Below are 27,992 nucleotides of genomic sequence, written 5' to 3' on the forward strand. Positions count from 1 at the left end.
TTGCCGATCAGAAGGTTGGTGGTTCGAATCCCCATGATGGGGTGAGCTCCTGTTGCTCAGTCTCTGCTCCTGCCAACCTAGCAGTTCAAAAGCACACCAGCACAAGTAGATAAATAGGTACCACTCCGGCGGGAAGGCAAACGGCGTTTCTGTGCGCTGCTCTGGTTCACCAGAAGCGGCTTAGTCCTGCTGGCCACATGACCCGGAAGCTGTACGCCGGCTTCCTCGGCCAGTAAAGCGAGATGAGCGCCACAACCCCAGAGTTGGCCACGACTGGACCTAATGGTCAGGGGTCCCTTTACCTATATTAATAGTGAATTGGGGGGGGGGCAAGAGAGTGAGGAGCTAAGCTATAGCTTGTTTAGCTCATACGTAAATCCGGCACGCCCAAAAAGCTTCGTTGGCAGCAGGCAGTGCCCTCAGCCGGCTGCGGCAGATGAACCGCATTCCTCCGGAGTTGGCACACGCAGTCAAGGGCGTGCCAGGCAACTCGCCCGCCGACTCATCCTCCCAGCTCTCACTTTGCCTCATCCTTCTCTCTCCTCCCCGCCCGCCAGCAGAAAACAAAACCTGCCCCGATCCTTACCCACGGCTGTAAACAAAGGAGGGTGGAGATCTTATGAGACGCAAACCTCTTGGCCGTAAGCAGGCATAATTCGAACACAGGACTTGGCTTATAGCATGGGTAGGCAAACGAAGGCCCCGGGGGCCGGATCCGGCCCAGTCGCCTTCTCAATACGGCCCGCGGACGGTCCGGGAATCAGCGTGTTTTTACGTGAATATGTCCTTCAAGGGATGAACCGCAGCTCGCCAGGGATGAAGGAATGAATGCTTTAGTTTAGTTTCCGGCATTGCAGCGGGTTGGACTAGATGACCGCCAGGGTCCCTTCCGACTATCCCATTTTATGATTCCTGCTCCACCTCCTTCTTGGAAATTTAAACTTCTGGATAGTGGGGGGAACCAGATATCTCTTGATTCATGTGCGCATGCGCATGAATGGGCGCCGATGGAGGCAGAATACTGCATCACTTCTTCTTCTTCTTCTTCTTCTTATTATTATTATTAAGCCACGTATCTTCAAGATCCACTGCTTTTTTACGGTCACTGTTGCCCCCGGACAGTGCCTAGGCAAACTCAGCCCTCCAGCTGTTTTGGGACCACAACTCCCATCATCCCTGACCGTTGGTCCCGTGAGTTGCGATGGTTTCCCCAGTAGTGATGTATGGAAGAGAGAGCTGGACCACAAAGAAGGCTGATCGCTGAAGAACTGATGCTTTTGAATTCTGGTGCTGGAGGAGACTCTTGAGAGTCCCATGGACTGCAAGAAGATCAAACCTCTCCATTCTGAAGGAAATCAGCCCTGAGTGCTCACTGGAAGGACAGATCCTGAAGCTGAGGCTCCAATACTTTGGCCACCTCATGAGAAGAGAAGACTCCCTGGAAAAGACCCTGATATTGGGAAAGATGGAGGGCACAAGGAGAAGGGGATGACGGAGGACGAGATGGTGGGATAGCGTTCTCGAAGCTACCAGCATGAGTTTGACCAAACTGCGGGAGGCAGTGGAAGACAGGAGTGCCAGGCGTGCTCTGGTCCAGGGGGTCACCAAGAGGCGGACACGACTTAACGACTAAACAACAAAATAGTTTGAGGATCTATGCAACTGTGTAACATGCAGAAAACAGCATTCTTGGAGAAATCAGAGACTGGAATTGAGGGAAGTTGAGGGTGGGTGGGTTTTGTGGTTGGAGGGAGGAAAAATGGGGAAATAAATAAGGATGATATGTTTCTGATAATACGTTTTGTTTTAATTTTGAATAAAAAAAAGGAGATTTGCAAGCCGCTCCTCCTCTCCCCACTGTTTCGGGAGGAGTCGTAACCACAGCTGACTGATGCATGCCTGTTACACAACTGCTTTCTTCAATTTTATTTTTTTTGCAGAGGAAAGTATGTCAGTATGACAGGGTGACTTGGTGCGTGCTTTGGCGCGGGCCTGACGGACGGGTTCGGCAGCCAATGGCCACGGGCTATGACTCAACGACCCGGGAGCCAATGGTTTGGGCAGCCCCGCCTTCCCTCCACGGATCCTGGCCACATGTCTGGGATATGTTTAACAACGAAAACAACAGAGGCTTTGGGGCTGCGTTGGGAAACCGAGCGGTTGTGTGTGTGTTTCTTTCCTTTCCTTAAATATTTATTTTATTTTATAGCACGCCGGTGCAACGGAACATAAAAATAGCAAAGAACAGAGATAAAAGAAATAGAATGAAAAACAGCAAAGCAAGCAATACCAGTACAAAAACAGAACTTATAATGAACAATACAATATTTCAGTTCTTCTTTACTTCCAATTTGACTTCCTTCATCCTTAACATTTTTGAGCAAACTGTTTCTATCTTCTTTCGCTTCTTTTCCTTTCCGTTTCCAGCTTTTGCACCGTAGTTTCATTGCAGAAGTTAATCCAAACAAGTCCAAGTATTAATTCTGCTTTTGAAGGTGTTCTCGATATTTTCGCCGTTCCTTTTGAAATTTTCGTTTGGACTCACCCCCTGATTGCATCTGTCATTCCAGCTAATTCTATATAATCAAATAATACTTTTGCCATACTTTTTTTGGGGGGGGCGTGTTTCAACCAACCCTTGCATTTCCATACCAGCCTCCCTGAAATCTCCCAAAAGTCTCGAAACATCTGGAGGGCCCAGGTTGAGGAAGCCTGGATTATGCAGACCGTATGGAAGAGCCTCCCCTCTATCCTCTTAGCCTAGCGGTTCTCCACCTGTGGGTCCCCAGATGTTGTCGGACTACAACTCCCATCATCCCTGAGCTCTGGCCTTGCTAGCTAGGGGTGATGGGAGTTGTAGTCCAACAACATCTGGGGACCCACAGGTTGAGAAAGGCGGCCTTAAGCTCAGCTTACACCAGGCTTCCTCAACCAGAAGTTTTGAGACTACAACTCCCATGATCCCTTGCTAGCAGGACCAGCGGTCAGGGATGATGGGAATTGTAGTCACGAAACTTATGGAGGGGCTAATGCAGACTCTATGGAAGAGCTTCCCCTCTGTCCTCTTAGCTCAGCGGTTCTCCACCTGCGAGTCCCCAGATGTTGTCGGACTACAACTCCCATCATCCCTGAGCGCTGGCCTTGCTAGCTAGGGGTGATAGGAGTTGTAGTTCGACAACATCTGGGGACCCACAGGTTGAGAAAGGCTGTATGGTCCTCTGTCAATGATGCTTTAGCCGAGATTGTCTTTCTGTAAAAAAAGAATGATTTGAATCTAGTCTTCCTGACTAACTATTTGAATCAATTTGATTTGAATCACATCCGCCCAGCCAATACGGCCAGCGCAATTATGGGATGGTTTACTCGTTGGCAGATGGAAGTCTGTGTAATCTGTTTAAAGTCCCCCACTGCCCTCTACTGGGAGGGAAGTGGCGTGGCTGCGTTTTCTGTTGAATTATTGCATTGTATAATATTTGATCAATTACTGTATTTTAATATTTTGTTGGCAGCCGCCCAGAGCAGCTGGGGAAAGCCAGCCAGATGGACGGGGTTATAAATAAATTATTATTATTATTATTATTATTAATTATTTTTCTTCTTGCTTTCTGATCCGAATATTTGCGGCGATTCTCCCTCTTGTTTTCCAAAATTCCAGGCGATCAATGCTTTTTATTTTTTTTTTTCCGAGGTAGGGAAAAGGTGGGGGAGCTCCCCACGAAATTGTTCTAGGGCCCTGTCCTAGTGTCACCCCGATCCGTAGCTAAATGTAAGACACGATTAATAATCTGCCACAGGTTTTTGGGTGGCAGATATAGGTGGGTTGGGGGCTCACGTATTGGGTGTGTTACAGCCCTCCCAGACCAGGAAAAGTAATTACCGTATTTTTCGCTCTATAAGACGCACCAGACCACAAGACGCACCTAGTTTTTGGAGGAGGAAAACAAGAAAAAAAATATTCTGAATCTCAGAAGCCAGAACAGCAAGAGGGATCTCTGCACAGTGAAAGCAGCAATCCCTCTTGCTGTTCTGGCTTCTGGGATAGCTGCGCAGCCTGCATTCGCTCCATAAGACGCACACACATTCCCCCTTACTTTTTAGGAGGGGAAAAGTGAGCCTTATAGAGCAAAAAATACGGTATTTGATTTTTTTAAAGTTAGGGAACTCAAGTTTCCCCAGGTACCTGCTAAGCAGGTTGGGGCAGAGACCTCTCCTTTGCAAAGGGCCTTTTCTAAATAAAAGTTGCACATTTTCAAAAATGCATTTGTTGTTGTTGCCAAGGTGGAAAATTAACGTGGTTTTTCTCTGTCTCTTTCTTCTTTCCCCAGCGCAAATCGAGGTCATTCCTTGTAAAATATGCGGCGACAAGTCGTCGGGAATCCACTACGGTGTGATCACCTGTGAAGGGTGCAAAGTGAGTTTTGCGCGAGAGAGAGATTTTGAGGAGAAAGATGGCAGCTGCCAAATCAGGCCCTGTCCCCCGCGCGAAATTTGCACCCCTCAAAGTGTTTGCTTATTTACGGCAACATTTTTCTCTCTGCTCTTAACAACAAAAACCTAGCAATGACCCAGAGCAGGCTTACACGATAATGTATTTAAATTAAATTTGCGATGCAAAAGGCACGGCACAAAAGGAAAAAGCTGGGAGGAGGGAAGAGGAAAAGACGCGTGCAATAATTATTTTTCTAAGTCCTCGCAGAAGTTCGCCATCACCTGAGTACATGCTGCTCCCGACGTACACATGCTGTCGCCGTTGAAATTATTCAACGCCCATCAGGTCAACTATCCAAATGTACAGACTTTTCAGCTGGTTGCAAGGAGCAAATTTAACAAAAGTCGTGGAAATTGTTCGACGCAACAGAAACTTTGAGCAATTCTCCCAAATCCGGCTGAAAACGCAACTTGGATTGGCTCTTTGCAAACAGCGGGAAGCCTGTAAATTTGAATAATCACCCTGATTTTCAATGGGGAGTCGAATAATTTCGACTGCAGCTGTACATGCAAGTTGTTTCCCCCGAGACGTCGTGGGTTCCATTATTTTCAATCTATGCGTGCTTTTTACTAATACAGCGGTGCCTTGGTTCTCATACTTAATCCGTTCTGGAAATTCCGTTCCAAAACCAAAGCGTTCCGAAACCGAGGCGCGCTTTCCCATAGAAAGCAATGCAAAACGGATTAATCCGTTCCAGACGTTTAAAAACAACCCCTAAAACAGCCATTGAACATCAACTTTACTCTCTAACCAGACCATTGATCCATAAAATAAAAGCAATAATCAATGTACTATACTATAAAATAAATAAGGCAGTACTGTAGATGATAAAAATTAATTTTTTCCTTACCTGCACTGATGATAGTCATTGTTTGGATGGTGGGTTTTATTCCATTTCCACTGTCACACGATCAATCAATCAATCCACCCATCCATCAGTAGCTGAACTGGGTTCTGCAGTCACAAAAACAAATGAACCGAAAAAGCCTCAAAAACAAAAGCGCCAAATAAAGAGCGAAAACAAAAGCGCCAAACTTAATCCGTTCCGGAAGTCCGTTGGACTTCTGAAATGTTCGGAAACCAAGGCGCAGCTTCCGATTGGCGCAGGCGCCCCGGAAAGAAGAGCCGACAGCCGTGTCAAACGTTCATCTTCTGGAAAACATTCGAAAACCGGAACACCCACTTCCAGGTTTTTGGCATTTGGGAACCAAGTCGTTTGAGAACCAAGGCGCCACTGTACATGCGAGTTATTTCCCTCAAGAAGTTGTGCATTCCTTTATTTTCAATCTATGCATGCTTTTTACTAATACAGTGGTACCTCAGGTTAAGTACTTAATTCGTTCCGGAGGTCCGTACTTAACCTGAAACTGTTCTTAACCTGAAGCGCCACTTTAGCTAATGGGTCCTCCCGCTGCTGCCGCGCCGCCGGAGCACGATTTCTGTTCTCATCCTGAAGCAAAGTTCTTAGCCTGAAGCACCATTTCTGGGTTAGCAGAGTGTGTAACCTGAAGCGTATGTAACCCGAGGTACCACTGTACCTCTTTCGGGCATTGTACCTGTTTGGGTTGGAGAACCTGCGTCGGGAAAACCCGGAGGAGGTGCAGATTTCAAAGGCTAGTTTGGTGTGGTTTTTTGGAGTTTTGGACGGTGGAAGTCCTTCTCTAAATGCAAAGAGAATTTCAATGTTCTGCTCCTCGTCTCCGCTAATCCCTGCAGCTTCCTCCGTGTCGGCCGGTTTCCTTCATTCCCACCTTCGTTTTCTCTCCCAAAGGGGTTTTTCCGCAGGAGCCAACAGAATAACGCCACCTATTCCTGCTCGCGGCAGAGGAACTGCCTCATTGACCGGACAAATCGGAATCGGTGCCAACATTGCCGGCTGCAGAAATGTTTAGCGCTGGGCATGTCTCGCGATGGTGAGTCGCCGACCCAAGAAACAGGGGGAAGGGAGAGAAAGGGGGAATAAAGTGGGGAATAAAGAAAAATCGAAAATGTTAAAGGACGTAAAGAGCTCTCTGACCTCTCCTCCTTCTCCTCCTCCTCCTCCTTCTGACCTCTTCTTCTGACTTCTTCTTCTTCTTCTTCTTCTTCTTCTTCACCTTCACCTTCTCCTCCTCCTTCTCCTTTTTCTTCTCCTTCACCTTCTTCTCTTTCTTCTTCTTTTCTTCTGACCTCTACTACTTCTCCTCCTCCTTCTCCTTCTTCTCCTTCTCCTCTTCCTCCTCCTCCTTTTTCTTCTTCTCTTTCTTCTTCTCCTTCACCTTCTCCTTCCTCTCCTTCTCCTTCTCCTTCACCTTCACCTTCTTCTCCTCCTTCTCCTCCTCCTCCTCCTTCTTCACCTTCACCTTCTTCTTCTTCTTCTTCTCCTCCGTCTCCTCCTTCTCCTTTTTCTTCTCCTTCTCCTTCTCCTTCACCTTCTTCTCCTCCTCCTCCTCCTTCTTTTTCTTCTTCTTCTCTTTCTTCTTCTCCTTCACCTTCTCCTTCCTCTCCTTCACCTAAACCTTCACCTTCTTCTCTTTCTTCTTCTTCTCCTTCTTCTCCTTCTCTCTCTCTTCCCCCCACCCGTTGGTCTTGCAGCGGTCAAGTTTGGCCGCATGTCCAAGAAGCAGCGGGACTCCCTCTACGCCGAGGTCCAGAAACATCAGCAGAACCAGGAGCAGGGCGGCGGCTCCAAGGACGAGACAGAGACAATGTCCAGGGTCTACACCACAAGCGTCAGCAGCGGACTGTCCGACCTGGATGACATCTCCATGCTTTCGGACGGCTTCCTCTTCGACTTCCCGCTGACCCCGGAGGGCAGCGGCAGCTACTACAACCTGGACCTCCTGACCTCCGCCCAGCCATCTCCAGACCAGTCCAGCATCGACGTCAGCGACGCCAAGCTCATCAAACAAGAGTCCATCTACGAGCTGATGTTGGAGCCCGGACTTTTCCCGCACGGCTCATTCGAGGGTGGACATTTGGCCTCGGACGTCTCCAGGATAGAGATCGGTTAGTACATAGGATGGACTTTTAAGCAGATTCGCCCCGTTCCCAACACACAGGTTACCTTTGCGCCCCGAAATTTGCTTTGACCATTTGACATCCTTCTTCTTATATATGGCTTAGCGGTAAAGGTAAAGGGACCCCTGACCGTTAGGTCCAGTCGTGGCCGACTCTGGGGTTGCGGCGCTCATCTCGCTTTACTGGCCGAGGGAGCCGGCGTGCAGCCTCCGGGTCATGTGGCCAACATGACTAAGCCGCCTCTGGCGAACCGTTTACCTTCCCGCCGGAGCAGTACCTATTTATCTACTTGCACTTTGACATGCTTTGGAACTGCTAGGTTGGCAGGAGCAGGAACCGAACAACAGGAGCTCACCCCGTCATTGCGGGGATTCGAACCGCCAACCTGATCGGCAAGTCCTAGGCTCTGTGGTTTAACCCACAGCCCCACCCGTGTCCCTTATGGCTTAGCGGTGTTGTCGTTTAGTCGTTTAGTCGTGTCCGCCTCTTCGTGACCCCCTGGACCAGAGCACGCCAGGCCCTCCTGTCTTCCACTGCCTCCCGCAGTTTGGTCCAACTCATGCTGGTTGCTTCGAGAACACGGTCCCACCATCTCGTCCTCCGTCGTCCCCTTCTCCTTGCGCCCTCCATCTTTCCCAACATCAGGGTCTTTTCCAGGGAGTCTTCTCTTCTCAGGAGGTGGCCAAAGTCTTGGAGCCTCAGCTTCAGGATCTGTCCTTCCAGTGAGCACTCAGGGCTGATTTCCTTCCAAATGGAGAGGTTTGATCTTCTTGCAGTCCATGGGACTCTCAAGAATCTCCTCCAGCACCAGAATTCAAAAGCATCCATTCTTCGGCGATCAGCCTTCTTGGCTTAGCATATATATAGCCAAACCACCGACTCTGCAGCCGCCCGGTTTGAAAGAGAAAATGGCCTCGCTTCGTGGAAAGTTGTGATGTTTTGCACGTGACTCGGAAGGTCGGTTTGGCAGAGTCGTAGGGGGAGAAATCTTGACGGCTGTTGTGTGTCCATTTCCTCCGCAGAACGGCTGGCTCAGAACGTGGTCAAATCCCACCTGGAAACTTCTCAGTACACCAGCGAGGAGCTGAAAAGATTGGCCTGGGTGCTTTACTCTCAAGAAGACATCCGGAACATGCAGAACAAGGTACGGGCCGGCCGCTCGCCTCTGGCGAAGCTGAAGGTGCTCAGAGGCGACTAAGCGCCTCAACCATGCCCTCCCTCCGTCGCCAGAAGTTCCTTTCAGCATTAGACCATAAACCGTGGCATTTTTTATGATAATAAACTTTCAATTGCCATCCACTAATAGCCAAGAGAAAGCGCAACTGAATTAGAAATCTTGATCTGCGTCCATTTGGTGTATTTTTGTCAAATTGGAGCGGCAACGCCTGTTTTCCATTTCCTTTTTCCAAACGCTTTGGGGGCGGGGAAGGCAAAAAACTTATTTCGCTATATTATTTCATAAAACATATACACTGCTCGATTGCAAAAGAGAGAGAGAGAGGAAGAACCTTCAAAGCGGTTTACAAAACGGTAAAATCGGTATTAAAAAACCCACGCAGCTGTGCTTTGAAAAAGACAAAAGTTAAAGTATTAAAACCGATTGAAATCATCTGGAGAGATGAATCTCTTTCCACGTTTAGAGGCCCCTTGCCATCTGATGCCCTAAAATAAATAATGATAATAATAATACCTCTGTAAATCAAGTCTTTAATAAAAATACAAAAAGTTATTATTATTATTAATTATTATTATTATTATTTATACCCTGCACATCTGGGTGGGTTTCCCCAGCCACTCTGGGCAGCTTCGAAGAAAATATTAAAAATACCGTATTTTTCGCTCTATAAGACGCACCAGACCACAAGACGCACCTAGTTTTTGGAGGAGGAAAACAAGAAAAAAAATATTCTGAATCTCAGAAGCCAGAACAGCAAGAGGGATCGCTGCGCAGCGAAAGCATCAATCCCTCTTGCTGTTCTGGCTTCTGGGATAGCTGCGCAGCCTGCATTCGCTCTATAAGACGCACACACATTTCCCCTTACTTTTTAGGAGGGGAAAAGTGAGTCTTATAGAGCAAAAAATACAGAACATGAAAACATCAGCCATAAAAAACTTCCCTAAACAGGGCTGCCTTCTAAACGTCAGATAGTTGAATAATAATAATAATAATTAGTGTAATAAAGCGTAGCTTTTGTGTCGATTTGGCACGACCAACGCACCCAGGAGGCAGGAGAAGGTGGAGAAAGCCACCCTCTCCATCGTTTGTCCCCAGAAGAGGTAGACTGCTCTTGCACAAGGAGGTTCCATTGTAAATCTCACACGCGGGAGGTGCCGAAGAGACTTGTTGGGGCCTCAGGAAGCAAAGTTTGACACTCTTCTTCCCCTGCCCTTCCCTTCCATGTCCCGTCCAGAGCTGTGAAGCTATGTGGCACGAGTGCACGGTCCAAATCTCCAACGCCATCCAATACGTTGTGGAATTCGCCAAACGCGTCGACGGCTTCATGGACCTTTGTCAAAACGACCAGATCATCCTCCTCAAAGCAGGTGAGGGGTGGCAGCCGGACTGGCGAGTCCCCACAACGCGCCCGCTTATTGCAAAACATAGATAGCTTTGAGAAATGTTGGAGGGGGTGGAATAGGACGTCCCTCTTTTCAGGGGAGAAACGTTGGAGGGGATGGAATAGGACATCCCTATTTTCACAGGGAAAATGTTGGAGGGGATGGAATAGGACGTCCCTATTTTCAGGAGAGAAATGTTGGAGGGGACGGAACAGGACGTCCCTATTTTCACAGGAGAAATGTTGGAGGGGATGGAATAGGATGTCCCTATTTTCAGGAGAGAAATGTTGGAGGGGACGGAACAGGACGTCCCTATTTTCACAGGAGAAATGTTGGAGGGGATGGAATAGGACGTCCCTCTTTTCACGGGGAAAATGTTGGAGGGGATGGAATAGGACGTCCCTATTTTCACAGGAGAAATGTTGGAGGGGATGGAATAGGATGTCCCTATTTTCAGGAGAGAAATGTTGGAGGGGACGGAACAGGACGTCCCTATTTTCACAGGAGAAATGTTGGAGGGGATGGAATAGGACGTCCCTATTTTCAGGAGAGAAATGTTGGAGGGGACGGAACAGGACGTCCCTATTTTCACAGGAGAAATGTTGGAGGGGATGGAATAGGACGTCCCTCTTTTCACGGGGAAAATGTTGGAGGGGATGGAATAGGACGTCCCTATTTTCACAGGAGAAATGTTGGAGGGGATGGAATAGGATGTCCCTATTTTCAGGAGAGAAATGTTGGAGGGGACGGAACAGGACGTCCCTATTTTCACAGGAGAAATGTTGGAGGGGATGGAATAGGACGTCCCTCTTTTCACGGGGAAAATGTTGGAGGGGATGGAATAGGACGTCCCTATTTTCACAGGTGAAATGTTGGAGGGTATGTGTACATAAATAACTATTTATCTCGAGGAACTCCTGGGAGGATAGCTGGGTTATAAACAAAGATAAAATATATCATCAGGAATTAATTTTTTTAATGATATGATCTTCAGAGTTTCAATGCAGACCACTTGGGGAGTTCTTTTTTATAGCCTGTAAATCAATTAGATAAATGAACGTTCTTAGAGTCTAAACTTCTTTTTATTCCTTCCTTCTTTCCTTCCACCCATTTCTTTATTCCCAAACCAAATCCGCCTCCTTTTGATTTCTCCCACCTCTTCCTTCCCGTGGGGGTTCAATTCCCGTGATTCGTGGTCTGGATTCCTTTCCGCCCGCCAACCTTTCCTCCTCCCTCCTCCTCGCCTCTTCCTCCGCTGCCGTTTCCTCTTTGCATCAGGCTGCCTTGAGGTCCTCCTTATCCGAATGATACGGGCTTTCAACCCGCTGAACAACACGGTGCTGTTTGCGGGGAAATACGCCGGGGTGCAGATGTTCAAATCTCTCGGTAAGAAACAGGGACAGGGGAAAAATCTGCCTCCGTTTATTTTTATATACATTTTTATTGATTTTTTAACATATCAGTTCCAACAGTCGTACAACATACCCTCTCATCTTATACAATATTTTAGACTTCCGTCAACACCCCTGGTGATTTCCCCTTCTTTATTCTGCATTTTTAAATTTCTATGTTGCATTTAATGGCCCTTCACTAATTATTCTTTTCGTAGTCTTTCTTGTAATATTTCAAATACTCCGCCTTACAAAACTTCTTCTAGACCTCCGAGCAATCTGCTCATCACAATTACTTTCCAAATAGTTCATATATTTACTCCAGTCCTCTAAGAATCTCTGATCCCCGTAGGTTTCGAATCCTTCCTGTTAATTTATCTAATTCTGCATAGTCCATAAATCTGCCTCCGTTCTTTTTATATATATTTATATATAATATATATATATATATATATATTACACACACATACATTTTTATTGATTTTTTAACATATCAGTTCCAACAGTCGCACAACATACCCTCTCTGATCCCGCAAGTTTCGAATCCTTCCTGTTAATTTATCTAATTCTGCATAGTCCATAAATCTGCCTCCGTTCTTTTTATATATATTTATATATTTATATATATATATATATATATATATATATATATATATATATATATATATATATATTACACACACATACATTTTTATTGATTTTTTAACATATCAGTTCCAACAGTCGCACAACATACCCTCTCTGATCCCGCAAGTTTCGAATCCTTCCTGTTAATTTATCCAATTCTGCATAGTCCATAAATCTGCCTCCGTTTAGACAAGCCCATCGAGACGTGTAGACGGCAACTCCTGATTTTCCCAGTGACCGAAACCTCTGCTTTTTCCATCGCCCCAGGTTGCGACGACCTCATCAACGCCATCTTTGAGTTGGGGAGAAATCTTTGCCGGCTCCAGCTCTCCGACGAGGAGATCGCGCTCTTCACAGCCGCCGTCCTGCTCTCTCCAGGTGAGTGACTCACCGGAAACTGCTATGATGACCATCCAACCTCTACGTAAAAACCTCCATCCCACGAGCGAACGGCTCTTGGAAGTTCTTCCTTTCAAGCACGGTTTTCTGGGTCAAGTTTGCGGCGACCCAAACAATCTGACGTTTTGTTCCGCAGACCGCCCCTGGCTCTCGGAGTCCAAGAAGGTACAGAAGCTGCAGGATAAAATCTACTTGGCTTTGCAGCACGAAATCCAGAAGAAGAACGGCAACGAAGACAGGCTCTCAAAGGTAAATTTGGGGAGGGGAGAGGGGTCCCTTCGAAACTGGTCTGAGAAGGGGGCAGTTTCGAGGTTCTTCTTTTCGTAAAAACCGGAAAACTGCCCCAATATTCCAACAGAGACAAGGCAAACTAGATTCATTGGCAAAAGTTATTTTCCAATTTTTTTCATTAAGTTTCACAAAATTATGCACAAACAAACAAACAAACAAACATAAACCATACCCTTATTAAAATTACACTTATTAACATTATTAAGTGACTTCCTCGTTTCCCCTTGGTTGAATTTCCATGCGTATCCTTATAACGGCTTTCTAAATCTTAATTCTTATAAACTTAACTTAGTCCGTTAACATCCTTATATCTTTTCGATTCGAATTCATCAGCAAAAGTTAAGGCTTTATCTTGCAAGCTAACCTTGAAATCTTTTGATGAAGGGCAGCATATTATTATTATTATTAGGGTTGCCATGTTCTGAAAAGCCAAAAATTCGATTCTTATATTCATAAATATGGTTCCGGAACTGGAATATTAATAGATAACCTGTAAAACGTGCAAGGCTAAGCAAAATAAAATTATAACAACATAACAAGACGGAAGAAGTAAAAATAAAATGAAATAAGATCACACACGGGGAACGGGGGCGTATAGGGGAATTTGAAATATTATTTATAATATAAAAGCTTTAATATAAATTTTTCTAACCATGTTGTATTTGTATACAGCAAAGAGAAGTTCAGAGTAATTAGGTGAATTTCAATTTAGTTCATTATGTAACAGGTTTAAGTTAGAAAATGAATGTGGATGTTGAATTTGACGTTTGTAGTTTTTCTTTTTTTGGTTTTGGAAATAAAAAATTGATTCTCTGATCCCTTCCTCCCCCCATCACAGATTATCTCCAAACTCCCGTTGATGAAGACCATCTGCAATTTGCACTTGGACAAACTGGAGTTTTTCCGCCTCGTCCACCCAGAGATCGCCACGAACTTTCCTCCTCTCTACAAAGAAGTCTTCAATTCTGAGCTCCACTACAGCGACGGCCGAGACAGCTAAGACGCCCAAAATCCGCAGGGAGAAAACTTTAAAAACTTCGGAGGACGGCGGAGCCGAGAGACGGGGGCGTTACGGATCACAACATCTCCTTTTTTGAATTTCTAAAAAAGGACACACGCACACCCCTCGCCCGGAAAATGTGTTTTTAAAACCCAGCGGCCGGCCGCAAGACCTTTCCGGAACCGCGTTTCCCTTTTACGCCCGCGGTCGCTCTTGAATGTAATCGCACCTTGACGGATGCTCGGAAAAGGAAGCAGCCCTTTTCCTCGTTATTTTTGCGAAATGAATGTGAACCTAGAAGCTGCGTCGTGCGTCAACCTCTCCCGCTTTGATTTGCAACGTCCCCGCGGAAGCACGCCTTCGCACGTGTCGCAAAACCCGCGGGTTCCGTATCCGTTTGTGTAGTACCGATATTATTATTATTATTGTTCTGATTATTAGGTCCCCGTTCTCCCCACGTTTCAACGGCACGGCACGGATGGAAAAGGGGACCGATGCGGACTTCTTCAAGTCGAGAGGGAAATCTGTTGGGCGACACCGCGGCGTATTGTGGGTAGCTTTTTGTTTCGCTCTGGGGGTTTCCCCCCCTCTACGAGCGCCGTGGGGCAGCTAAACACACAAACCGGGAGGGCTGGACCCTCCGGCGGAAACGAGGGGGGCGAAGAACAGGGACCGGCCGATCTCTCTCTTATTCCGGTCGACAGCCAGTAGACGGAACAGGAATCTCCAACGCTTCGCTTTCGGAGACTTAGTGCTGCTAAGAGGACCAAGAGGCTGGGGAAACCCAGCCCAGATGGGTGGGGTATTATTATTATTATTATTATTATTATTATTATTATTATTATTAGAGAGCAAAGAGCCTCTCAGGGTCTCGCCGCTGCCAGCTGCAAAGATGATCTCTGGGTTGTGGATTCGAAACACGAAATCCCCCCATCGTGAGGGGTTTCGATTCGATAACCCTCGTGGTCCTTTTCGAACTCTGCCCCAATCCCACGGTTCTGTTCTCGGGTGCAGGGGGATAATCTGGAAAATAAGATTATACAGTGGGTTGCGTTCAGTGTTTTCTCTGCTCCCAATAGGCCCGTAGCCGTGGAAGCGCAGGGCAGGATCGGGACCGCGGCTCTGCTCTTGAGTAGAAGGCAGCGGGACACAGCCAGATTTAGCCCCCCTGCCTTCTCCCTCAGCGCGTTTTGGAAAGTCAGTACAGTGGTACCTTGGTTCTCAATCCGTTCCAGAAGTCCGTTCCAAAACCAAAGCGTTCCAAAACTAAGGCGCAATGCTTTCCCATAGAAAGCAATGCAAAACGGATTAATCCATTCCAGGCTTTTAAAAACAACCCCTAAAACAGCAATTGGACGAAAATTTTACTAACTAACGAGACCATTGATCCATAAAATGAAAGTGATAAACAATGTACCGCAGTCGCACAATCGATTCATCAGTTGCTGAACTGGGTTACACACAGTCACAAAAACAAGCAAAAAGAGCCGCAAAAGGAAAAACGCAAAATAAAATGCAAAAACACAACAGTGTAACACTCAAAATGGAAGTGTGGCACTCAAATTGGAGCACGTTCGGCTTCCGAAAAAGGTTCACAAACCAGAATACTTGCTTCCAGGTTTGCAGCGTTTGGGTTCCAAGTTGTTTGAGTACCAAGGCGTTTGAGAACCAAGGTTCCACTATATTACCATTTCCACCGTTTTTGGGCCGTGCCTTTTAAAAGGAAGCAGGAGTCGTGCCCTGGGGCTTCGGTTCCCATAGGTCCGGATTTCCAGGACACGTCCAGGATTTTAAATTGCGGACATAGCATCCTGGGTCGAACTTCAGAAAAACCGGCAAAACGTCCTAGTTTAGAACCAGGAAGTTTGGGGTGAATTCCCCCACGGAAGCACGACATGTCCGGAATTGCTTTTTTACTTCTTGAGCTACGGCAACCCTAGAGATGTATTTTTCACCCAGTTAGAGAGGACCTGGGAGGTTAAAGCGTGGTGTTTTTATATAAAAGGGTTTGGGGTTTTTTTCCGCTGTGAGGTCCAGGCAAGAGGGGATGCGGGTCGATGTGGTTCCCAAACACCGCCGAAATATGTCGGCTGCAGGGGAAAGAGGAAAGGGGTTTATCCCCCGTGGGATCCTGCCACCCCACGGAATCGGCGAACCCCATTTTTGGAACGGGGTTGCGGCAAAGGACCCCGGAGGTTCGTCTTCATTTCATCCGCTATGGGTGCGGAAAAGCACTTTAAAGACGTCGTGTGACGGACCCAACCCTTCCCCGACGCTTTTGCAACATGCACTTTACTCGTGAGCAAGCGGATCGAGGAAGGAGACCTCCCCACCCTCGAGTTGTGTTCGACAATCCCCAAAGAGAGGAAATATGTAAGAATAGTAATAAATCTGAATTTTTTTTCTGTTGACTGGCGATACAGAAAGGGCAGTGCTAATACTCAGAAATGCACTTTTCCCCGTGAGCTCAAAAGCTCCCGGAGGTTTATAAATAAAAGACGACACGTGGTTAGTATATCGGCCTGTTGCGCCGTTCAAAATGAGAGGCATCGCCGTATTGGGGTGACCCCTGAAAAAAAGGACCGATAGCATTTTTTCCCACGTCACATTTGAATTTCCAAGAACCCCCAAAACCAGAGTCCAGTTCTGAGCAATAAAATGCGCGTCTGGGGAAACAAAACCGACATAAGTTTCTGGTCCTCATGATAGACTTGAAACAGAGTGGAGGCTCAACCGGTGGGGTAAGGAAGATATTTTTAGAGATCATGAAGAATAAAACCAAACAGGCAGTTTCCTTTTTTCTTCCCCAGCCCACCTGAATGGTATGCTAATAAACGACTCGATATAAACACACACACACACACACACACACAAATATATATGTATTTTTTCTTTCTTTCAAAAAAGGAAGCTTATATGTGTATTTTCCACCTCTAGAAACCCTCACACTGTGTTTGGGGACAAAAAGTTGCTTAATATATTTATTCTTGTGAATGTCGGTGCAAAAAGAAGAATCTATATTCCGTCGCGGGCTTTGATGTTTTATGTTTCCGGGCGAATGAGAGAAGGCGTTGAAAGCATTTTATCTGTTAAAACACTATTACTGCACACACACAGAGAGAGAAATATACGTGCGCGGAGATTTAAGTGTTCTGGAAAAGACCTACATTTGCAAATTTTTCGTTTCTCTTTTAGCCTAACGAACCGCTTCTGTTTGCATTGAATGTTTTGTGTAAAATTGTAACTTCTATTTTTTTAAAGAAAATTGGGGTGGGGTGGGGAAATAAATAAAGGCCTACATTTCCTATTAGGCATTCTGGACTGTTTTGGGGTGGGGGAATGCGGAAGAAGGACAGTATTTATTTAAACGGCGGGGGAGGGAGAGAGAGAAAAGGGGTTTTTCATAAAATTTAATATAATGTGCTTGAAACGACGAGAAGCAGAGGGACTTTTTGGGTGAGATGTATTGTGTGGAAAGATGAGATGTATATTGCACAGCGAGAAAGGACAGATCTAGCAAAAATAAAGCCTTTTGCAGGATGGAAATGAAAACGGGCCAGTTTGGTGTGTTGTTTTTTGCCATTTCCCCTCCTTGTAAGAACTAGTCCGGTGTCCTGTTCTCACGGTGGCAACCCAGACGCGGGGCCCGGGTTCGAGAGCCGCTCACCCCTCCTGCGGTTTCCAGCAGCTGGAATTCAGAAGAATTGCTCAGCAGAGCCACCCCGGCCTTGGAGCTCTCCATAGCCTTTTCCTCCGCCAATCTGCCCAGCCCTCTTTTAAATCCTGTGGCAGGGAGTTCCAGGGTTTAGCTCTGTGCTGAGGACATTCCGTTCATCTGTCCCGGGCCCTTTGCTGGGTGTCCCAAGAGTCGGAAGGGACCCCAACGTCCTATCTGGTCCCCACCCCCCACCCCTGCAACGCAGGAAACTTTTGGCCCAGCCTGGGATTCGAACTCGCAGCCCTGAGATCAAGAAAAGTCTCACGCTCTGCAAAGGGAGCCATGTATGAATGAATGAATCTTGATTTGCGTCAGCCGTCGGACATAGCAATAAAACAACAATACGATATGCAAAGAATAGAAATAAAAAGTCAATTATATAAAATACATTTTAGGGCTTTGAATCAATGGTCAAATAGGGGATCTTATTGTGATTGCCCCAGCTAAAAGCCTTGCCGCCTTTGCCGTCACCGGCTCATCTTGATCTGCCAAGAGAAAGGACCCTCCCTCCCTCCCTCCCTCCCTCCCTTCCTTCCTTCCTTCCTTCCTTCCTTCCTTCCTTCTCTCTTTCTCTCTATTTTTCTGCCTGCCTTCCTGCCGCCTCACTCAGTTCCTTCCTTCCTTCCTTCCTTCCTTCCTTCCTTCCTTCCTTCCTTCCTTCCTTCCTTCCTTCCCTCCTTCCTCCCCCCTTCCTTCCTTCCATCTCTCTTTCTCTGTTTTACTGCCTGTCTCCTTTCTTCCTTCCTTCCTTCCTTCCTTCCTTCCTTCCTTCCTTCCTTCCTTCCTTCCTTCCATCCATCTCTCTCTCTCTGTTTTACTGCCTGTCTTCTTTCTTTCTTCCTTCCTTCCTTCCTTCCTTCCTTCTCCTCCTCTTTCTCTCTCTTGCCCGCTCGCTCTCGCTCTCTTCCTCCCTCCTATCTTCCCTTTCTCCCTTCTCTCTCTCTCTCTCTTCCTTCATTCTCTCTTTCTCTCTGTTTTTCTGCCTGCCTTCCCGCCGTCTCACTCAGTTTCTTCCTTCCTTCCTTCCTTCTCCTTCTCTTTCTCTCTCTTGCCCGCTCGCTCTTGCTCTCGCTCTCTTCCTTCCTCCTCTCTTCCCTCCCTCCCTCCTCTCTCTCTCTTCCTTCCTTCCTTCCTTCTCTCTTTCTCTCTGTTTTACTGCCTGCCTTCCTGCCTTCTCTCTCAGTTTCTTTCTTTCTTCCTTCCTTCCTTCCTTCCTTCCTTCCTTCCTTCCTTCCTTCCTTCCTTCCTTCTCTCTTTCTCTCTCTGTTTTACTGCCTTCCTTCCTTCCTTCCTTCCTTCCTTCCTTCCTTCCTTCCTTCCTTCCTTCTCTCTCTCTCTCTCTCTCTCTCTCTCTCTCTCTCTCTCTCTTCCTTCCTTCCTTCCTTCCTTCCTTCCTTCTCTCTCTCTCTCTCTCTTCCTTCCTTCCTTCCTTCCTTCTCTCTTTCTCTCTCTGTTTTACTGCCTGCCTTCCTGCCTTCTCTCTCAGTTCCTTCCTTCCTTCCTTCCTTCCTCCGGCAGCAGTTGGATCCTGAAGTTTCAAACGCCGCCGTTGGGCTATTGTATCGGTCGCGAGGAAGCTGACCTAGCTGGATAGGGTTACCATCAACAATAAGCTTCAGAAATACAATCATGCGCTCTCCTCTGCACACCCAGTTTCCTGGGCTGAGCTCCATATACATCATAGAAACGTCGAGTTGCAAAGGGACACCAAGTGGTCATCCATCCCAACCCACTGCAAGGCCCACTCTCAAGGCAGAAATATATGCAGCCATCCCAGACAGGGATCAAACTTGCAACCTCGGGGTTATCAGCACCACAGTCAAGCCAACAGAGCTACAGTGGGACCTTGGTTCTCAAACGCCTTGGTTCCCAAACACTGTAATCCTGGAAGTGTTCTAGTTTTCGGATGTTTTTCAGAAGCCAGATGTCTGACGGGGCTGTTGGCTATTATTTCTGGGGCGCCTGGGCCAATCAGAAGCCGTGCCTTGGTTTCCGAACATTTCAGAAGTCAAACGGACTTCCGGAACGGATTAAGTTTGGTGCTTTTGCTCTTTATTTTGCGTTTTTGTTTTGGAGGCTTTTTCGGTTCATTTCTTTTTGTGCCTGTGCGGAACCCAGTTCAGCTACTGATGGATTGATTGTGTGACTGCGGAAATGGATAAAAGCCCCCCATCCAAACAATGACTATCATTAGTGCAGGTAAAGGGGGAAAAATGTAATTTTAATTTTTATCATCTACAATACTGTCTTATTGAGGGTTGGGCTGGATGACCCCTTAGGGTCCCTTGCAAGTTGACAATTCTATGACAGATATGGAGCTCAGCCAGGGCCGGATTTCGGTTTGATGAGGCCCTCAGCTCCTGAAGGCAATGGGGCCCTTTCTATGTCCAGCTGTCCTTTGTCAAGAACAAATTGCCGCGTTTTTTTGTGTTGAATCTATGCTATATGGTAATTTATGGACCTCATAGGTATCTCAAGCCATTTGCACATGTAGAATGCAGGCACCCTATATATAGAAAGGAGCAAACCAGGGATATTTGAGGGAGCAGGCGAGCAGGCGGGGCTCATGACTTACATCACAGGAGCCCACACAACACAAAACACTGTTTCTGGATGTCCTATATTTTGGAAATGTACTTCCAGTTTGTTTCTTTCCTTTAAATTTTTTTGGGGGGCCCAAGAGAGTGGGGCCCTAAGATATAGCCTGTTTAGCTTAAACGTAAATCTGGCACTGGCATAGAGATAGATAGATAGATAGATAGATAGATAGATAGATAGATAGATAGATAATATTTTGGAAATGTATGTCTAGTTTTTTTCCCTTTAATTTTTTTGGGGGCCCTAAGCTATAGCTTGTTTAGCTTATACATAAATCCAGCACTGAGCTCAGTCCAGGAAGCCGGCCGGGCGAAGGGGAACGAACGATTGTGTTTCCAAGGCTGTCGTTGGCCGGGGCAACGGGTAACCCTACCCGGCTGGTTCGCCTTCTTTGCGGCCGATACAATGGCAAAACGGCGTCTGAAATGTGAACCTCTTATTATGAACGGACGGCAGGCTGACGGGAGATGCTTCCAGGAGCGCCAGCGAGGCCACCCAGCGCCCAAAAGTGGATCGTGGCTTCAGCGTTTGCCAGCGGGACCTGGACACAGCGAGGATGGAGCCTCTGCAACAGGAAATGTAAGTTTTCTCCTGTCCGGTGTTTGCATGAAACCGGTGTTAGAAATTAGCCAGTAGCCAGGCGCGTTTTGCAACAGAGTCCAGTTGCGGCAGAACATCTCCGTACGGCTAGTTCCTCCAGCTCTCTCCAGCTAAGCAACTCAGTCTCTTAAGCCAAGAAGGGGTATTCTCTATAAGATTGAATATCAATATACGTATCAAGACTTTGAGATTAGACCACTGAAGGAGCCCAGAAAACTATCTTCAGAGCGTGCTACCTGCAAGAAACAGGTGCAAAATGCCGGCACCCTGTCTCTATCTACAACTCCATCCCCTCCAACGTTTCTCCCCTGAAAATAGGGACGTCCTATTCCATCCCCTCCAACGTTTCTCCCCTGAAAAGAGGGACGTCCTATTCCATCCCCTCCAACGTTTCTCCCCTGAAAAGAGGGACGTCCTATTCCATCCCCTCCAACGTTTCTGTCCTGAAAATAGGGACGTCCTATTCCATCCCCTCCAACGTTTTTCCCTTGAAAATAGGGACGTCCTATTCCATCCCCTCCAACGTTTCTCCCCTGAAAATAGGGACGTCCTATTCCATCCCCTCCAACGTTTCTCCCATGAAAATAGGGACGTCCGTCTTATTCCATCCCTTCCAACATTCCTCCCTTGAAAATAGGGACGTCCTATTCCATCCCCTCCAACGTTTCTCCCCTGAAAATAGGGACGTCCTATTCCATCCCCTCCAACGTTTCTTCTGTAAAAGAGGGATGTTCCGGGATCGACTCAGAAACCGGGACGGCTTCTGGCAATCTGGTACTATCCCTGGAAAACCGGGACACTTGGAAGTTCTGCTAGCCCTGACTGACCTCTCTCTCTCCCCCAGGACACCCCAGTCTCCTCCGGAGCCCGAAGGCTCTGTGGAGGTGGCTGAGCTGCGGTCAGAGGTCCAGTTGCTCCTCTCGGGCCGCGGGAGCCCCAAGATGGACTGCATCGTCTGCTACTGCTCCTACGACCTGTCCGGCCGCCTTCCTCGGCGCCTCTACTGCGGCCACACCTTTTGCCAGGCCTGCATCCGGCGACTCCACGTCGTGGCCAACGAACAGCGCTGGATCCCTTGCCCCCAGTGCCGTCAGAGCACACCGGCTCCCCGCGGAGGGGTCACCATGCTGGACCTGGATCTCGCAGCCTTCCTGGCGGTCAAGTCGGAGAAGGACCACCCTCGGGCCGTGGCCAGGCCAGAGGCGGAGACGGCCTCCAAGTCGCCCACCAAGGACCAGCCCATCACCCACCAACCCGCAGGCCTGTGCCACGAGGCAGTGGCACGGCCATACTTGCCGCAAAACAACTGCTGTGCCGGCTGCCTCTGCTGCGGGACCACGGCGGATTTCCAGAGCTGACCGGGCTTCGTCTGGGCCCCCTAAATGCCCCACGTCCTCTTCAAAGGGATAGCAGAGGCTAGCTGCCTGCTGCAAGCGCCACTCGCCTTCCAGCCTGTATTGTCTGAGAGCTGCGTATTAACAAAAATTATTTCTGCTATTTTCATCGATGGATTTCAGATCTCGCGCTCCGTGCCCAGTAAGCCGACGGAGGTGTGTAAGAAGGTTCCTAAAAACGGTTTGAAATGCAAGCAGGAGGTTTTTCCCAGCATGTGGTGCCATTGTGGGAAAGAGAGGGCGTTTTGGGAGATGATATACGACAAGATGGAAAAGGTGTGATGGTACCAAAAACACCCCAAGCTTTTCCTTTTCATTCCAAGAGATTGTTGTTGTTGTCGAGTTGTTTAGTCGTGGAGGACTGGAGTAAATATACGAACTATTTGAAAAGTAATTGTAATGAACGGATTACGCTAGTAGGACTGCAAGAAGTTTTGTAAGGAGGATTATCTGAAACATTGCAAGAAAGACTATGAGGAGAATTATTTTGTTGTTGTTGTTTAGTCGTGTCCGCCTCTTCGTGACCCCCTGGACCAGAGCAGGCCAGGCCCTCCTGTCTTCCACTGCCTCCCGCAGTTTGGTCAAATTCATGCTGGTCTCTTCGAGAACACTGTCCCACCATCTCGTCCTCTGTCGTCCCCTTCTCCTTGTGCCCTCCATCTTTCCCAACATCAGGGTCTTTTCTAGGGAGTCTTCTCTTCTCTTGAGGTGGCCAAAGTCTTGGAGCCTCAGCTTCAGGATCTGTCCTTCCAGTGAGCACTCAGGGCTGATCTCCTTCAGAATGGAGAGGTTTGATCTTCTTGCAGTCCATGGGACTCTCAAGAGTCTCCTCCAGCACCATAATTCAAAAGCATCCATTCTTCGGCCATCAGCCTTCTTGATGGTCCAGCTCTCACTTCCATACATCACTACTGGGAAAACCAGAGCTTTAACTATATGGACCTTTGTTGGCAAGGTGATGTCTCTGCTCTGTCGGAAAGGTGATGTCCCAAGAGATATGCGGCCACAAAGAACGGACTTTCCCGGAAAGTTCGGGTACGAGAAGAAGATGAGGGATAGCTCTGCTCCAAGGTCCCTGCAGAGGTCGTTTTCCAGCACAAACTGAGGACATTAATTTATTTTGTATGCCTAGGGGGGGCCTTGCCGCTATGCCAGGATACTGAGACCCACCTGGGTCCGTTTGCAGGACTGAACCAAGGTCAACGTTTTCTGGGCAAAAGTATATTTTTTCAGATCTCTCGGATAACTGGGCAAAAACCATCCACCCCTCCTTTTCGTCCGTATCTTTGGAATTTATATGTTTTATTATTGACGCCTATATAACAAGGAACCAGTTTTGCATCCGGCCAGGACTTAAAAACTGCCAAATTTTGGATGACCTCAGCCGGGCAGATTCCTCGCTACTTCCCAAAGCTGAGACTTGTCGACAAAGTATTTTGTCTGCGGAGACCAAACAGCCGCTTCGGAGGGAAATCAGCTAGTCGGAGCCCCCAAAATGGATTTCCTGGAATCTGCTCAGCAAATTTAGGAACTGGAATTTGAGCCCTGCCCAAGTCCACTATGTGGGGCTCTGTCTTCTGTATAATGGCATTTCGTTAGCAACCGTGAGGACAGAGATTTCTGCACAAAAGCGGGTTGGACTAGATGACCCCAGGGTCCCCTTCTAGGACTCAAGCGGTCGCTTAACTTACGGACTTCTGAGGACGCTCTTGACGGACTCTGCCTGGCCAAAGATGAGACGCGGTTTGGAGAAAGAAGTTGAATTTTTAAAATTTTTATTATTATAGTAAAACCAGAGTAGAATGAGTTTTTGCGAAGTTTGCTCCCATTAAACAGGGTTTAGGACGCTTTGGTGTGTTTCGTCGCATGGGTTTAACTCCCTAATCCTATGCCGCCTGCTCTAACCACTGCTCCTTACTGCCCAAACCAGCCATTCTCCTCCCTCTCCCAAGCCCAAATCCTTTAACTGCCCTGTCACCTGTCTGTCACGCTCCACCCTCAGCCAATCGGCACGCGGCACACCCCAAAGGTCCCACCCACTGGACTCCACCTTACCTTAAACCCCACAGATATCTCTTTGGGTACCACTTTGCCGTATGTCTCTTAATATACGAACCCTACACAAGTCGTGTTAACAACGGCGAGCAGCACACACACACACACACACACACAGAGAGAGAGAGAGAGAGAGAGAGAGAGCAGCCTTTTATTGGGAAGTTTTTAAAGTTTGGTGTTTTATTGTGTTTTTATATGTGCTGGCTGGGGAATAATAATAATAATAATAATAATAATAATAATAATAATAATAATAAAGCTCTGGCACCTCTTCCTTCCTTGGAGCTTTTGGAAGCAGAGTTTGGATGGCCATTCATCATGGATTCTTCCGCTGGGGTTCCTGCATCGAAGGGGGGTGGACTGGATGACCTTTGGAGGTCCCTTCCAACTGTTATAAGAAGAAAAAAACCTCCTTCTTTTCCCTTACGGGGTATCCTAGAGCCCGTTTAGGGTCCTTAAGCGGGTTCCCTACACTGCCATGTTTAAGTAGGAAGCTTCCAGCTACCACATCTTGCCAGCTGCTTGGGGATCGGCTACAAGGCGCATTTGCCCGTTCCACAAAAATAAAAACCAGGTCAGTTCTGCTTCCCAGCTCCATCTGGTACCTTGGCTGAGACTCTCTCCCCCTGCGGCTTCCTATAGATCAGGGGTGTCAAACTCAAATTCATCGGGGGCCGCGTCAGCAGTTTGGTCACCCTCAAAGGGCCGGTTGTATCTATAGGACTCAATATGCGCTCAATATAAAAACAAGTGGAGGTTTCCTATGTAGAACGGCCGGCGCCGCTAGAGGGCAGACGTTCTCTGGCTTGTAAGCTGCCGCGCATGCGCTGAAGAGGCAGCTTTCTTGTGTCAAAAAAAGAAGAAGCGAGAATAAAAGGTGAAGGCTGGCGGCCGCCGGTGGCTACACGGACCACATGACGAGGTCTGGCGGGCCGGATTTGGCCCGCGGGCCTTGTGTTTGACACCCGTGCTATAGATGAAATCATAGCTCGATTCTCGCTTGATCTTTATGATTATTATTGACCTTGGGATAAAGCAACCAGCCTCTTCAAATCCAAGGAGACGAGGAAATGCAGTTTGTCTACATGCGGATAATAAGAAGAAGAATAATTTATTATTTATACCCCGCCCATCTGGATGAGTTTCCCCAGCCACTCTTGGCGGCTCCCAATCGAGTTTTAAAATCGATAAAAATTTTAAATAGCCTTTCATAGCTCTATGGCCCCCACAACCCCTTTGCTACCTCTGTGGTCCCTCTACCCCTATTCTGCCTCTGAGACCCCTCTACACTTTTCATAGCTCTGTAGCCCCTTTCCTACCTCTGAGACCCCTCTACCCTTTTTCATAGTTCTGTGGCCCCTCTACCCCTTTCCTACCTCTGAGACCCCTCTACCCCTTTCATAGCTCTGTGGCCCCTCTACCCCTTTCCTACCTCTGAGACCCCTCTACCCTTTTCATAGCTCTGTGGCCCCTCTACCCCTTTCCTACCTCTGAGACTCCTCTAACCCTTTCATAGCTCTGTGGCCCCTCTACCCCTTTCCTACCTCTGAGACTCCTCTAACCCTTTCATAGCTCTGTGGCCCCTCTACCCCTTTCCTACCTCTGAGACCCCTCTACCCCTTTCATAGCTCTGTGGCCCCTTTCCTACCTCTGAGACGCCTCTACCCTTTTCATAGCTCCATGGCCCCTCTACCGCTAGTCTACCTCTGAGACCCCTCTACCCTTTTCATAGCTCTGTGGCCCCTTTCCTACCTCTGAGACGCTTCTATACTTTTCATAGCTCTGTGGCCCCTCTACCCCTATTCTACCCCTATGACACCTCTATCCTTTCCATAGCTCTGTGGCCCCTCTACCCCTTTACTACCTCTGAGACGCCTCTATCCTTTTCATAGCTCTATGGCCCCCACAACCCCTTTGCTACCTCTGAGACCCCTCTACATTTTTCATAGTTCTGTGGCCCCTCTACCCCTTTCCTACCTCTGTGGTCCCTCTACCCCATTCTGCCTCTGAGACCCCTCTACGCTTTTCATAGCTCTGTAGCCCCTTTCCTACCTCTGAGACCCCTCTACCCTTTTTCATAGCTCTGTGGTCTTCTCTTCCCCCTATTCTGCCCCTGAGACCCCTCTACCCTTTTCATAGCTTTGTGGTCCTCTCTTCCCCATATTCTGCCCCTGAGACCCCTCTACACTTTTCATAGCTCTGTAGCCCCTTTCCTACCTCTGAGACCCCTCTATCCTTTTTCATAGCTCTGTGGTCCCCTATTCCCCCTATTCTGCCTCTGAGACCCCTCTACGCTTTTCATAGCTGTGTAGCCCCTTTCCTATCTCTGAGACCCCTCTACCCTTTTTCATAGCTCTGTGGTCCCCTCTTCCCCCTATTCTGCCCCTGAGACCCCTCTACACTTTTCATAGCTCTGTGGTCCTCTCTTTCCCCTATTCTGCCCCTGAGAGCCCTCTGCTTTTCATAGCTCTGTGGCCCCTTTCCTACCTCTGAGCCCCTCTATCCCTTTTCATAGCTCTGTGGTCCTCTCTTCCCCCTTTCCTACCTCTGAGACCCCCTCTACTCTTTTCATAGCTCTGTGGTCCCCACTTCCCCCAATTCTGCCCCTGAGACCCCTCTGTACTTTTCATAGCTCTGTGGTCCCCACTTCCCCCTATTCTGCCCCTGAGACCCCTCTACACTTTTCATAGCTCTGTGTTCCACTTTCCCCCCAATTCTACCCCTGAGACCCCTCTGTACTTTTCATAGCTCTGTGTTCCACTTTCCCCCAATTCTGCCCCTTAGACCCCTCTGCACTTTTCATAGCTCTGTGGGCCCCTTGCCTACCTCTGAGACCCCTCTACACTTTTCATAGCTCTGTGGTCTCATAGGCCACGGAGACCACAGAGCTATGAAAAGTGTAGAGGGGTCTCAGAGGTAGGCAAGGGGCCCACAGAGCTATGAAAAGTGCAGAGGGGTCTAAGGGGCAGAATTGGGGGGAAAGTGGAACACAGAGCTATGAAAAGTGTAGAGGGGTCTCAGGGGTAGAATTGGGGGAAAAGTGGAACACAGAGCTATGAAAAGTGTAGAGGGGTCTCAGGGGCAGAATAGGGGGAAGTGGGGAACACAGAGCTATGAAAAGTTCAGAGGGGTCTCAGGGGCAGAATTGGGGGAAGTGGGGACCACAGAGCTATGAAAAGAGTAGAGGGGGTCTCAGAGGTAGGAAAGGGGTCACAGAGCTATGAAAAGGGTAGAGGGGTCTCAGGGGCAGAATAGGGGGAAGAGGGGACCACAGAGCTATGAAAAGCACAGAGGGGTATCAGGGGCAGAATAGGGGGAAGTGGGGACCACAGAGCTATGAAAAGGGTAGAGGGGTGTCAGGGGCAGAATAGGGGTAGAGGGGCCTCAGAGCTATGAAAAGGGTAGAGGGGTCTCAGGGGCAGAATAGGGGAAGAGAGGAACACAGAGCTATGAGAAATGTAGAGGGATCTCAGGGGTAGAAAAGGAGGACGAGGGGACCACAGAGCTATGAAAGGGGTAGAGGGGTCTCAGGGGCAGAATAGGGGGAAGTGGGGACCACAGAGCTATGAAAAGGGTAGAGGGGTCTCAGAGGTAGGAAAGGGGTCACAGAGATATGGAAAGGGTAGAGGTGTCTCAGAGGTAGGAAAGGGGCCACAGAGCTATGAAAAGGGCAGAGGGGTCTCAGAGGTAGGAAAGAGGTAGAGGGTCCACAGAGCTATGAAAACGATAGAGGCGTCTCAGAGATAGGAAAGGGGTAGAGGAGCCACAGAGCTATGAAAAGGGTAGAGGGGTCTCAGAGGTAGACTAGCAGTAGAGGAGCCACAGAGCTATGAAAAGAGTAGAGGGGTCTCAGAGGTAGAGGAGCCACAGA

At 48.0% G+C, this 27,992-nt stretch overlaps 2 protein-coding genes across 2 annotated transcripts in view; both read left to right on the forward strand.

Annotated features, from left to right (window-relative positions):
* LOC114588388 (nuclear receptor ROR-beta-like) overlaps positions 1-17,036 on the forward strand; it is a 30,233-nt gene extending 13,197 nt beyond the window's left edge. The window contains exons 2-10 of the mRNA XM_077921853.1: positions 4,326-4,411; positions 6,261-6,402; positions 7,064-7,477; positions 8,512-8,633; positions 9,901-10,033; positions 11,327-11,434; positions 12,334-12,444; positions 12,602-12,714; positions 13,595-17,036. Coding sequence (XP_077777979.1) covers positions 4,326-4,411; positions 6,261-6,402; positions 7,064-7,477; positions 8,512-8,633; positions 9,901-10,033; positions 11,327-11,434; positions 12,334-12,444; positions 12,602-12,714; positions 13,595-13,756 — 1,391 coding nt within the window. The 3' untranslated portion in view covers positions 13,757-17,036. The remainder of the gene's footprint in view (positions 1-4,325; positions 4,412-6,260; positions 6,403-7,063; positions 7,478-8,511; positions 8,634-9,900; positions 10,034-11,326; positions 11,435-12,333; positions 12,445-12,601; positions 12,715-13,594) is intronic.
* Positions 14,235-22,030, forward strand: LOC114588682 (RING finger protein 224-like). Its single transcript, XM_077922049.1, has 3 exons — positions 14,235-14,305; positions 20,529-20,651; positions 21,517-22,030. The coding sequence occupies exons 1-3, from the start codon at positions 14,235-14,237 to the stop codon at positions 22,028-22,030; spliced, it is 708 nt and encodes a 235-aa protein (XP_077778175.1).
* Positions 22,031-27,992: the final 5,962 nt, after the last annotated feature.

The sequence above is a fragment of the Podarcis muralis genome, chromosome 18 (assembly GCF_964188315.1).
Source record: "Podarcis muralis chromosome 18, rPodMur119.hap1.1, whole genome shotgun sequence".
Lineage (NCBI taxonomy): Eukaryota > Metazoa > Chordata > Lepidosauria > Squamata > Lacertidae > Podarcis > Podarcis muralis.

What these genes read in the sequence shown, in the direction of transcription:
- LOC114588682 (XM_077922049.1), top strand. Translation starts at nt 14,235, where the DNA reads ATGGAAAAGGGGACCGATGCGGACTTCTTCAAGTCGAGAGGGAAATCT. An exon ending in GGGCGACACCGCGGCGTATT is followed by an intron (nt 14,306 to 20,528) that starts GTGGGTAGCTTT and finishes AACGGACGGCAG; the next exon opens with GCTGACGGGAGATGCTTCCA. An exon ending in GAGCCTCTGCAACAGGAAAT is followed by an intron (nt 20,652 to 21,516) that starts GTAAGTTTTCTC and finishes TCTCTCCCCCAG; the next exon opens with GACACCCCAGTCTCCTCCGG.